The 13463-nt window shown below is 41.2% G+C and overlaps 1 protein-coding gene across 5 annotated transcripts in view; it reads right to left on the bottom strand.

Moving 5' to 3' along the window:
- The window catches only part of LOC123344252 (interleukin-1 receptor type 1-like), a 28440-nt gene that overhangs the window by 6811 nt on the left and 8166 nt on the right, over window positions 1-13463 (bottom strand). For 3 of the 5 annotated variants that reach the window (XM_044980270.1, XM_044980260.1, XR_006572494.1), the window contains exons 2-7: window positions 11674-11740; window positions 8953-9211; window positions 8413-8599; window positions 2079-2241; window positions 1575-1640; window positions 468-591 (exon numbers count right to left, since the gene is read on the bottom strand). In XM_044980270.1, the coding sequence (XP_044836205.1) occupies window positions 468-591; window positions 1575-1640; window positions 2079-2241; window positions 8413-8599; window positions 8953-9211; window positions 11674-11734 (860 nt within the window). In that variant the 5' untranslated portion in view covers window positions 11735-11740. The remainder of the gene's footprint in view (window positions 1-467; window positions 592-1574; window positions 1641-2078; window positions 2242-8412; window positions 8600-8952; window positions 9212-11673; window positions 11741-13463) is intronic. The other 2 variants (XM_044980287.1, XM_044980280.1) reach the window with 1 other exon arrangement.

The following is a 13463-nucleotide window of genomic DNA, read 5'->3' as shown; positions in this document are numbered from 1 at the left end:
GGCAAAATATTCAACCCGGACACAGAGGCTACCCCCAGCCAAATTTAAAACCCCTGCTCCAAAGCATATGGGCCCTAGATCATTTCAAATAAAAGGTTGCCAGAATTTTGTAACACAGGGTAAAAAAAATCGTTTTGCCCCAACCTCATTCTCAGAAATGCCAGAACCATTTTGACTGGAATTAAAAGGAAAAAAAATCAGCTTGAGGCAGAACCCAGCATGTAAAATTTCAGCACAAACAATTAAAGTGTGGCAAAGTAATAAGCAACTGAAAACAAGGTCTTCTAATGAAAAATGTTGGGAACCTTAGTCAAAGGCAGTGCTACCAGCCCCACCTATAATTAGATCACAAAAGTGTGTTTATTTATGTAACAGTAAATTTTTCATAGCTGCTTCAAACAAAACAGAGAAATTATATAAATTTTTAGCTGATAATCCAATACATTCTGATCTGGAAGCATACTTACTCATAATCTTCCTCTTCAAAAATTCTACTCTTATAATATAGATCAATGTATGTGTTGTTGACTGTCCAGTACACCTGAAACACTTCAGCGCCTGTTACATTGCAGTCCACTATGACACGTGAGCCTACAAGACAGTGTTACAAAGTGGCAATTTAAATAACTATATTGTAGTTAAGGCCATACAATTCTCTACACTAATATGTATAAGAATGCAAAATCCACTGGAAGTCAGCTGCAGGCATGGAGGGGGGCAGAGGATGGGCAAAGCAACAACAGCAGCTCCATACTACACTCTCCATGCCTTCCCGCTCCACTTCACAGAAACCCCTCTGACCCAAATGTACAAGTTCAGGGATCTGCAGGTTAGGAAGGGGACTGGCTGGGCCAGAAGGAGCTGAATTCAGGAGAGAATAGCCATTCTCTGTGGCATCAACCACCCAAAAGTTTCACAGGGGTTTCCTCACAGGATCTGTTCCACATCTGTAGGCGTTCCGGAGCAGCCACTTCTAAAGAGCACAGAAGGAGCTGTGCTGCAGTGAAGAAGGCGGCTGGGGAAAGCAATGTCGCATCATACAACTTCCTCTGCTTCTCAAAAAAATTCCCTCTTGTCTGTCCCACCTTCTTCTCCCTCAGGAAGTTAATATATGAGAGACCCTCTGAGCTGAATCTCATGGAGTTCCTGGCCACTAAAGGTTTGTCTACACAGTAGCTGAGAGGGTGATTCCCAGTGCAGGTAGACAGACATGCACTACCTCTGCTCGAGACAGCCTACTAAAAACAGCAACATGGCTGTAGCAGCTTGGCTAGCCACCAGAGTATGTTCACAGGGGGTTGGGTAGAATTAAACTTTGGAAGCTAGTCCATGCCACTGTGGCCACACTGCTATTTTTAGCATGCTAGCTTGATCAAAGCTTGTGCGTCTGTCTACCCATGCAGGAAAGCATCATCCCAACTGTTGTATAGACACACCCTTAGTCTTTTTTGTTGCATAGGGGGCACTTTTGCTGTAAAGGAGGATATGACTAAGCAAACAACACTTGGAAATCCTCGAGTCTAAATTCTGTTTAGGATACACATTATTACTTTGATGTAAGGAAACTTGCTTACCAAGTTCTACTTCAATGGAATTGTTTCTTGGGTAAAATATTTCTGGTGGAGTGTTCTGTGGACTCACTAAACAAAAAAACAAATTTATTTCAGAAATTCAATGGCAGCTGCAGCATATGGTAAGTGCTACACGATCACAGTGAAGACATTCCCAAAGAATGCCTTAAAGACAGACATGCAAACAGTGACTTCTGAATAGACAGTGATCAATATTAAAATGCAATAGCCAAACCCCTGATGTTTATGTTTGCTGCTTTAGGTTAATTTACTCTTCTCTCCTCTTTAAGCTCTGGGGCTGCTCTATCTTGACACAAGGGGATCAATCCTGAACACAATGGCAGCAGAACCACAAGAATATGAAAGTGAAGTGTAAACCATCATCTTGCTCTCTCATACACACACACACACACACACACACACACACACACTCTGTTCTTTAGCTGTAGCTGAGAATCTGGATAGTATTTTTGAAGTGCAAGGACATAAAAAATAGAAGGTATATACCTGTCACAGTTAGACTAATGTCTCGTGAAATGTTATATTGTTTTCCCTTGTAAGTATATGATGTTCTGCACGTGTAGTTTCCTTTGTCATGTAGAGTCACATTTTTAATCACAAGGTAATCATTGGAAGAGACAAACCTTTCCTCTTCAAGCAGCTCACACTCCTAAACACAATTACAATGCTCTGTTAAATCACAAATAGAATACAATATCATGTCCCTCCAGGGCTTGCCTGTATGCTGCAGCCTAAGCTTTTCCTAGACCATAAAGCTGGGACAGTCTCCCTGGTTTGTCTTGGAAAAACACAAACATTTCCCTAAGCTCTGAGGTTGTGATTCAAACCAACTCCAGGTCTGTCCACAGACAGCCTTACTTACAATAACTCATTTTACAGAGGGGAAATAAAAGCAATGAGAGGCCAGAATTTGCAGAAATGTCCACTAATTTAGGTCTCAAGAGTTTGTACGGACACTTTTGCAGCCTCTCGACAGCAGGCAGCCCTTGGGTGAACAATAGGTTTGAGAAGTAACCTTCTATTTCGCAAACACCACAGGTACTAAAACTATATGGATTAACATAAGGTAATTATCCATAAAGCCGTTCATAGACAGTTTACCACAAACTTTAAACAGAGAGAGAGAGAGATACATACAATGACATTATTACACCCAAGTTTAATCTAAGTGTTATTTCCCTTTTGTATGGATTGCTTGATGTTTAACAAGGACGGACCTCCGTGTGAAACTTTTTCCACAATCTAAGCACTTATGGGGTCTCTCTCCAGTGTGGACTACCTGATGTATAACAAGGTGTGACCTCTGTCTGTAACTTTTTCCACAGTCTAAGCACTTGTGGGGTCTCTCTCCTGTGTGGATTGTCTGATGTGCCATAAGATTTGATTTTTTTGTGAAACTTTTCCCACAGTCTAAGCACTTGTGGGGTCTCTCTCCAGTGTGGATTGCCTGATGTGTCATAAGATATGATCTTTCTGTGAAACTTTTCCCACAGTCCAAACATTTATAGGATTTCTCTCCTGTGTGGACTACTTGATGTTTAATAAGGTGTGACCTCCGTATGAAACTTTTCCCACAGATTAAGCACTTACGGGGTCTCTCTCCAGTGTGGACTGCCTGATGGTTAAGTAGGATTGACCTCTGTTTGAAACTTTTCCCACAGTCTAAGCACTTATGGGGTCTCTCTCCGGTGTGGACTACTTGATGTTTAACAAGATCTGATCTCCGTATGAAACTTTTCCCACAATCTAAGCACTTATGGGGCCTCTCTCCAGTGTGGACTACCTGATGTACAACAAGGTGTGATCAGGCACCCAACCTGACATACCAAGTATCTGATTTTTCAGAGTACTTAACTTTTTTTTAAATGGATCTTTGGATTGCACAGACATTAATCCATCCTCACAACATTCCTGCGAGGAAGGTGGATAACTATTATTATTCAGATTTAACAGTTTGGGAAATGGAGAAAGGAAGACAAAGGAACTTGCCAAAGTCAGACAGTAAGACAGTGGCAGAGGTAGGATTAGCTCACAGGACTTTCTGGCATTTCCTGTTTTTTGAGTGCTAGACAACTTTACCAGCACTCTTTTAATGTATTTTTTTTACTATGTCATAACCAAGAACTGTTTAGTTAAGAAAAAACAATTTCTATTATGTACAACTGTAACAGTCCCCTTCATAAATAATCAAGGTAGCTTGAACCCTGCACCTTCAAGATTGCCACACAGACCTCTACCACTTAAGCTAAAGGACTAACAGCAAGAAGCAGGAACAGGTTGAGTACCAGCCACTGGAGGAAGTCATGTAGCATATGGGAATGGTCGGCTACATATGCAGAAGTAGCGCCCATTTTACAGGTTGCACAGCCAAGCACACAGATCTAGCACATTCCTTCTAGTAGGCAATGTGGAAAAAAGGAAAAGATTTGAATCTGCCATATTAGAGATGTAGTCATGGGTTTCTGCATCCAGCAGACACCTGAGGATACCATCATGGAGATCTTACGAGCAGGGCCGGCGCTTCCATTAGGCGACCCTAGGCCATCGCCTAGGGTCCCAGGATTCGGGGGGTGGCATTTTGTGCGCTCCCCATGGGGCACACGGGAGCTTCCAGTTCCGCTCCCGTCGTGCCGCTGAAGAAGGACCTTCTGCCGACGTGCCACGGGAAAACAGCAGCAGGCAACTGAGCAGCTCAATGACTGCTGCTGTCGCCTGCGGCATTTCGGCGGAGGGTCCTTCTTTGGCGGTGCGATGGGAGTGGAACCGGAAGCTCCCGCATGCCCCGTGGGGAGCGCACAAAATGCTGCCCCCCGAATTCTGCCTAGGGCGCCAGAAACCCTGGCGCCGTTCCTGCTTACAAGATGCAGCCAGGATCAACTCCTCTTTACTAGCACCATGGCAGAAGATGAATGCCTTGAACATCTTCCTGATCCCACGTATTTCATTTGTCCTGAGGGGATCTGCCATGGTGAAGGTATCTCTTAACAAGGCAGACAGCACCTTCAGGCAGCTAGTGAAGAAGTTGATATTTCTTCCCCAGAGGGCCAGCAATGAACTGGTGTACATCTCACACAGGCAGGGAGGCACCAAAGTCCCTCAAATGGGTGATCTGTGCAATGTTGCGGTGATCACTCACACCTTCTGCCTACTGACGTGCCCTGACACCATGGTGAGGAACTTCGCGGAGAGTGCTATGCATGACATCATCAGGAAGTGACTAGCCAGGACCCCTTCCAACCAAGATGTTGGAGTGGCTTGAGTGGCTTCTGGAAGGCAAATTTGGAAGAGAAGGAGGAGACTACTTAATTCTGGACTTGTACCTGCAATGCTACACAATGACTGGAGAATGTATCAGCTGCCACTGGAAGTGGTGCGAGGAACGCCAGGAGCTTGCAGTCCTGGTGCCACAGGTGAAGAATACAGATCACACTATCATCACTCCAAGAGCTAGAACAGGGGTAGGCAACCTATGGCACAAGTGCCAAAGGTGGCACGCACGCTGATTTTCAGTGGCACTCACACTGCCCAGGAACTGGTCACCAGTCCAGGGGGCTCTGCATTTTAATTTAATTTTAAATGAAGCTTCTTAAACATTTTAAAAACTTTATTTATTTTACATACAACAAGAGTTTAGTTATATATTATAGACTTATAGAAAGAGACCTTCTAAAAACATTAAAATGTATTACTGGCATGCGAAACCTTAAATTAGAGTGAATAAATGAAGACTCGGCACAGCACTTCTGAAAGGTTGCCGACCCCTGAGCTAGAACCATGCTGGAGAGGACCCTGAAGGATGCCATCCGCTGCCAGTACGTGGAAAACCTGAAATGGAAGCCAGACCAGGGCAAGGCATTTGAGATGATATGCAAGTGGGACACCAGCAACCACTCCGGGGGCAGTTTCACCCAATTTGCTGATTGGAGGTTCATCCACAGGGCCTGGCTCAACTGCGTCCCACTGAACTGAGCCATATGCCACAGGAATCGGGACAAGCAATGCAGGAAGTGTGGCTATGCCAACAAGACACTACCCTACATCCTGTGTAGCTGCAAGCCCCATTCCAGAGCCTGGCATCTGTGACACAACGCCATCCAGAATTGCCTAGTCAGAGCCATCCTGCCACCCCTGGGGAAGGTGACCGTAAACTCTGCCATCCCTGGAACAGACAGCCAATTGCGACTGGACATCATCATCATCATCAACAAGGAATGGAAGAAGCTGATCATGCTGGATGTCACAATTTCCTTTGAAAACAGGACCCTGGCCTTCCACGACACCTGAACTCGGAAGCTGGAGAAAAACATCTTTTTGTCCAACACCTTGAGAGCTAGAGACTACGAAGTTCAAACTCATGCGCTGCTCAGAGCTCTGGGCGCATGGGACCCCAGTAATGAGCGAGTGTTTAGCGAATGCAGCATTGGTCAATGCTACACTTGGCTGATGCGGCAACTCATGATGTTGGATGCCGTCAGACATCTATCTAGAACACATCACAGGATATTGGCAATACCAGGGGAGATGAGCTGGAGTGCTGATGAGAAGCAAAGTCAGGAAAGTAACTGAAATACTTCCCTGATGGATTGTATTTTCTAAGGGACGACCTATCCTAATTTCTCAATTACTGAGGGACAATCTTCACTCATTACTATATTTGCTTTCCACAACCAACTTTCTGTATAACTTTTTTATGAGTGATGTACCCAAATATTTGGATACTAATATCTATACTGTATCTTTAGACTTATTAATCTAAATTCAGGTTATCACTGATTATGTACTATATGTATTGTATGACTTTTATTTCCATTTTATGTATTTTTAGATAATCTAACCACTACATCCAGATGTACAGACACTCTTTCCTTAAGGTGTGTATTAAATAATTTTAACATTAGCTTTAATAAAAAATTTAAATCTGTTCCCTGCGTTTTCAGAATTGATCTTGTGTAACTTCTCAATGGGATATGAATCCTTGCTCACTAATAAGGCTTGTAAAAGGCACCAAACACTGGTGTAGAAAAACGGTATCTAGAATTCATTGTTGGAGAGCCGTTAAAAGCAACTAAATATTAAGGTCCTAAAACAGAAATTCCTCTCAAAATGCATGCACGGGAAAACAATTTCATTAAGGTGTTTTTTGTTGTTGTTGTTGTTGTTTTTTTAATGATTCACCAAGAAAACTGGACTTTGAATGAAAAACCCATGTTTTAAAGAAAATAAGAAATGCTGACATTAAAGAATCATCATGTTTTCCATAACTCCCCCACCCTTTCTAATAGATTACAAGGTAGAAGGGGAGAACATATACTCACTTATAACACTGAAATATAACATGGGGAATTATTAACAGTAAGATTAGGAGCTTTGATAGCTACGTTTTTAATGATTTGTAATTATGGGTAGTGAATGAGTACAAATGAGGTAACTCTTAGGTCAAGACCTTGCTGGCATAAGCGTGGTTTTGGCAATTCCTTTATACAGAACTGATGATTTGCTTAAAATGATATTATTGCCAACAAAACAAAGGTAACATGTTATACTGGACATCTGGGGGTAAAAACACAATCCTGTAACAAGAAACCTTTTTTACAGAGAAGATCCAGGGTAAGGTGACACAAAAACAACATGTTTTTGTTTTTTCATGTTCTCTGTATGTATATATATCTCCTCACTGTATGTTCCATTCTATGCATCCGATGAAGTGGTCTGTAGCCCACGAAAGTTTATGCTCAAATAAATGCGTTAGTCTCTAAGGTGCCACAAGTACTCCTGTTCTTTTTACAAAAAAAACATGACAACAAAACTGCGAAACCAGAGCACTTGAATTTGAGCATGCACAATGCATGGGTCATTCAAAACCCAAAGGGTTGGTTTGTTAACAGCCCATTGGATAACTATTAAGTAATCTGTAATGCAGAAATGTATAAAAAAACCTAACTGAACAAGGGTCCAAACTGGAGAAACACCAGACCAGAAATTGAAGGAGAGGACTGAATGACCAGACCAAGAGATCGAGAAAACAACAACCATCAAGAATTCTAGGACTTCCAGTGCCCCGGAGTGTGGCAACTTGAGCCCTTTGCCAACTCCATCTCGTCTGTTATTATTTGTCTGGCATAAATGTATGTCCAGATGCTATAAGTGAAATAATTCTGTCAGAAATATTATGTATAAATAAAGGCCAAAATTGATTACGCCCAAATTGGGTGGATTTGTGACTCAAGTTTCCCAACTTTTACCCCAACATCATGGTCCCTTGGCTCTCAGCCCGGCACACTTTTGCTAGGCCAAAGAATATCTGGATGAGGGAAAGAGCTGCAGAAACCACTGCTATTTAGACTGCGTAACATAATTTTATAATGGGAAGCGTTAAGCAGCCTTAACATAAGAGGGAGCATAGCAATCCCACACCAGATACCTTCCCTTTATGAAAGATGAGAACATTGTTTACTAAATTTATTTTCACAAGGAAATTATATTCAAGGCAGTTACACTTCACTAGCAAGTAAGAATATGGCACCTACTGGCTATGTGGTTTGGTGGCTCCAATTAGAGCTCACGTTCTGATCCATAATTCATAAATACAAAGCACAGACCAAAAATTAGGGGGTCTCTAACTAGTACATACCTTTAGAGAACAAAAGCTAAAGGGCAATTGTCACCTTTTCTCAGTTTATTTTGCAAAAGCTCTTCTCACATTTAAAAAATGCTGTAGTTTTTCCATTGCCATTCATAAACATCAGAGATTGGTATTAAAAAATACTGATTATAGTTTACATATCAAGGAGTTATGACAGCAAAGTAGTACTATTTTTACCTTATACCACTGAAGGGGCAAAGTATTCTCCTCATCTCTGAAGTAATCCAAATGAGGACACACAACCTTAGCATTTGACGATGTTAGTATCTCCTCCCCAATGGCAAATTTTTCATTAAAGCATAAACCATAAATATTCTTGAAAACTCTTAGGTTCATATATATTTTTCTGCAGCTTGATAAATTCCTGCAATGGAACATAAAATAGCTGAATTAAACCACTTATCATATTATCCATGTGTATAGCCTCACAACTTCAGAATATGCAGCTTCTTTTAGAGGAGGAGGAGGAGGAGTTTGGAAGTCTGTAGTTTCTATAGTAAACTGACCACTATATTTGGCCATCTTGAAAGAGTAAAAATATTATGAACATCCTCTCTATTGTATTAATTCCCTCCACAGCAGTACTTATGAAGAAATGTAACTATATACTGATTATCACACCCATCCCCCGCAAAAAAAGCAAAACCAAAAAACCCCTACACACAACTTTGCAGCTTACTTCTGCAGTAGTATAACTTTTTTTAAAAAAGTCTTTACCTTATAACACATTCATAGGATCCTGAATCTTCTAAAGTTGCAGGGAGAAACCAAATGAAGTTATTTTTCTGGTGAATTCTGGAATGTTTGTCTTTAGCCACAGATGTTTGGCTACCAGTTTTGTACCAAGTCAAGTTGTAGTCTGTGTTTTCAAAATTCAGTATTTTATCTACTGAACAGTTGACAGCAAGTGGCTGTCCTTCATGTACAAAATTGTGCTTAAGAAACACATCATTCACATCATAGACTTCACATTCCTCTAAAGGAAGACAAAATGAAAAACAAGAGAAGAGCTTAAAAATTGTAAAAGAAAATTTTGAGTTTGTTTCTTTACTATGTTGACAAAGTTTACTACAATTTCAACTTTCATCCTTAATTGAGTTACAGGAGAGAGAACTACTGTTATTCATCTTCAGACTGGAAGATACCACATAATCATACTCAAATGATGTGGTGGATGTAGCTAGGCAACTGAAATGAAATATTCTGTGTTCTGCATGCTGCACCTTTAAATATGGGCAAATCCCTACTGCAGGGCTGCCATTTTTGTTTTTCATCTTAGATGCAGAATGTTAGTGAATCGTTGTTTTCTCTGACACACACACACATAGACTTATTATTTGTTCTTACTCTGTTTCTTAACTTAGCTTCTTCATCTGAAATAAGCCATCAATAGAGAATAATGCATGTTCCCATCTTTCTGTATGTAAAAGCATCTAGTTAATGGAATTTTGAAGATTAAAGTATAAATTGTACAAATATCAAGGGGTTTCCACTCAGCCACCCTTCTCATGAGCATGAAGAGTATAATTTTTCAAAGCACTCAATATTGGCCTAATTCTGCTCCCACTGAACTCAGTGGGTTTCAGTGAGAGCAGAATTAGCCTAGCGGTGAGCATTTTTGAAAAATCCCACCCTATGAACCTTTTGTTAGAGGTGTCAGCTCTGGTGTCATGGTCTATTTCAGACTCAATCACTACATGTTGCTCATCTAAAATTCCTTTTGTTTCCGTTGGATTATGGTTTTCTTCCTCATGCTCTATTTCAACACATTTTTTCTGTAGTACTGTGTGCTGTTAAACTGTTGCTACAACCTGTGACAAAGGGCTGTATTTTAGTGGTGGGTGAAGTAATTTCTGTACCTATCAAGCCAAAGCAATCCCTCCCCTTTTAAATGTGGAGGGTATGAAACACATGCAAATATTGACCTGATCTGGCTATAAAGAACATAAAGGGTACTGGAATAGGCTCCTTTCTGCCACCAAACCCTAAGCGGTATCCGAAACAGCGACATATTTTATGAACGCCCAATATCAATTTCTAGGAAGCTCACTCTGTGCTATCTAGCATTTTCATGGCACAGGTAAGAATTATAAGATGCATAGGCAGGGAGGCCAACAGGAGTACCTATTGCCATGCAAGAGAGCAGCCAGAGGATATCCCACATGATCAGCCCCTCCACACTAATGGCCTACTAGCCACAAAATTTTCATACAGAAGTTAGGACATCCACTGGACTAGTGAGCCACACAGCTCCTCTGTCCACAGACATAAAACCCATCTTCACCAGAATGATCTGTTAGAAACTCCGTGAATGAAAATTCATGGCATTTTTCTTTTAATCAGACTGTGTCCTGCTGCAAGCTTTTTGGATAGGAGGATTTGGTCCTTAGCCTGAAAAGCAATATAGGATCTTTCAGAATATAAAGGCATTATATGCTATTATGTAGCATTATCACTATGATATTATTACTACTGTTACATGATCAAATAACAATGGACAATATGGCATATTATTGTGTAAATGATATGCTAATACAAATAAGCTATTTTTTTCTAACTGTAGAGGCAAAGTCAACATTTATTGTATTACTGGATATGTTTAAGATAAATTTTCATGCTGCACCTCATCTATACTTTTTTTTTTTTTAACCTCAACTATATTATATTAAAAAACACAGTTAGGGAAAACCAGATATTTCTCCCACCCCAAACATCTAAATTCAAGTTCCACCTATTAGATCAAGTGAAGAAGCATTTTAGGTTATTGTATTATAGTAATTTATTTGTGCTGGTATATATGATAAGGAAGCAAGGCATTAACCAGGATATATGGAGATCACGCTAGCAATTCATATATTATTTCTTATTTTCACTAAATGTGCACATTTTGCATTAGTAACATTCTATGAAAATGCAATAACTGTCTGTCCCCAATAGCATCTTATTCAGACCAGATCTATTAGAAATTTATAGAGAGAGAGAAAGAGAGAGAGCAGCAGAAGATCTGGATCATTAGCCCATGACTGAAGGACAGAGCAAGATGGATGCAATTCAGAGCTATATCTATTACAAAAAGTAGGTTATCATAACTAAGTAAAGTGATTAACTGGTTACAAAGTTGATATCTTCAAATTTATGACCATGTGTATGTTTCATTATAATGTGAACACATTCAGCAAAGCTAAGCCCCAAAAGTTGTTCAATAAGACATTCAATATGCCAGAATGCTACATATTACACTCTGCTTCAAAGACTTCTACTGTTATGTTCTACTGCAATGGAAACAATTGCATCCCCTAAGTACAGCACTATTTTTAAGATTGCTTATCTTTAGATGTACATATATTTGGAAACAGATAGTCTCGAAGAAAATTACTGTAATGTCTGTGAAAGAACCAATTTGGGAACAAATCCTTAAGGATTCACTGATTAACTTACCTCCCTTGAGTGAATAAACAAATACTGTTATACTGCACAAAAACAATGTCGTTGATGTCATGTTTCACTAGATAGGGTGAAAAAAAGAAAGACCTCAATAATGGCTTTAAAAAAACACTTCAAAGCTGAATTTCAATAGTTTATATTAATGTACACTCCACACATTATTTAAATGTATATAGTATTTTTCTTCTAGAAGGCTCTCAACACGTTATATAAATTTGCAGTACATTGGAGGGAATCACCTACCCAGTAGTGCAGGGGTTTTCAACGCGTGGTCCACGGACCCTGGGGATCTGCAGACTGTCTAAGATTTCCAAAGGGGTCCGCACCTCCATTAGAAATTTTTTAGAGATCCACAAATGAAAAAAGGTTGAAAACCATTGTGCACTAGTGAAATGCACCCATCTCTGCGATGGAACAATGGGACCATTCTGCACCAGTCACTCTATACAGCACTTGTTTTCTATTAAGGGGGTGAAGAATAACTTCTTCAATTGAAACAGAGGGATTTTAGCTAGGAAGAATATAATTACCTAAAAACTGCAACTGGAGCAGGACACGAGGGTTAACCATCCTATTTTTGTGAAAAGGGCCACAGGATCTTTACATGATCACTGGTTCACATCTCAGGTTGAAGATGGCACTTCCAGCTGAGCAGTACCCCTTATACAATATTGTGAAATGAGCTCAGAAGAACGCCGTGTACTGAGTCAACTGCATTACATCTTGCAATACCTGCTTGCCTTTTACTTTTTAAACTCCTCCTTATATGTTTCCCTTCCAAGGATCAAACAGGACCAGTCTTGCTTAGCTATGAGAAAGGGTGAATGGCTGCAAGAATGTTGAGCACAAAGAGTATGTTGATCATTAAAAAGTAAAGACAAACATTTCTGGGTGGAATTTCAGAAACTTCCTATAGTGATGAAACCTGACATTTTCTCATTGAATTCAGTACATAAATAACAACGCTTAACTTAGCATAACACCTTGGTGTCACTTTAAAAAATGAAAATATTTTGATGGAAAGAGAACATTATATCAAAGAATGGGATTATTTCTGGCCTCCAGTTATTTTCTGCCATTTTCTCCTTTATAACTTTTTGCACAGGTTTGAGTAGATTTTTAATACCAGATATGTTAGCCTCCAGCTGTCTTATCTGTACTTAGTACCAGATGGCACCCCAACAGTAAGATTGCCATAAATGAAACATTGAGAAACAGAATGCTGGTTTCCTGCTGTTCTCTGGCCAAATCTCCAGTGCAGTTCCCTGCATGCTGCCCCTCCTCTCCAAACTGCTCTTTCGAGCCACCTAAGCTTCCTTCAGTGCAGGGCTGGCTCCAGACCCCAGCGCACTAAGTGCGCGCTTGGGGCAGCATTTTGCCGGCAGGGTGGCAGGCGGGTCCGGCGGACCTTCCGCAGTCATGCCTGCGGGAGGTGCACCAGAGCCGCGGGACCAGCGGACCTCCCACAGGCATGACTGCGGACGGTTCACTGGTCCCGCGGCTCGGGTGGACCTCCCGCAGGCATGCCTGCGGATGCTTCACCGGAGCCGCGGGACCAGCGAACCCTCAACAGCTGCGGGAGGTCCACTGGAGCCGCGGGACCAGCGGACCCTCTGCAGTCATGCCGGCAGGAGGTCCGCTGGTCCCGCGACTCCAGTGCACCTCCCGCAGGCATGACTGCTTGGGGCGGCCAAATTCCTAGAGCCGCCCCTGCTTCAGTGTGGGAGACCTCTAAACAGGGCATCCCAGGGATTTCCCTAGATGCCCCCGGGGTGCGTGTGTGT

This window comes from Mauremys mutica, chromosome 1 (assembly GCF_020497125.1).
Source record: "Mauremys mutica isolate MM-2020 ecotype Southern chromosome 1, ASM2049712v1, whole genome shotgun sequence".
NCBI lineage: Eukaryota > Metazoa > Chordata > Testudines > Geoemydidae > Mauremys > Mauremys mutica.
This window is presented reverse-complemented; position numbering and strand designations above follow the sequence as displayed.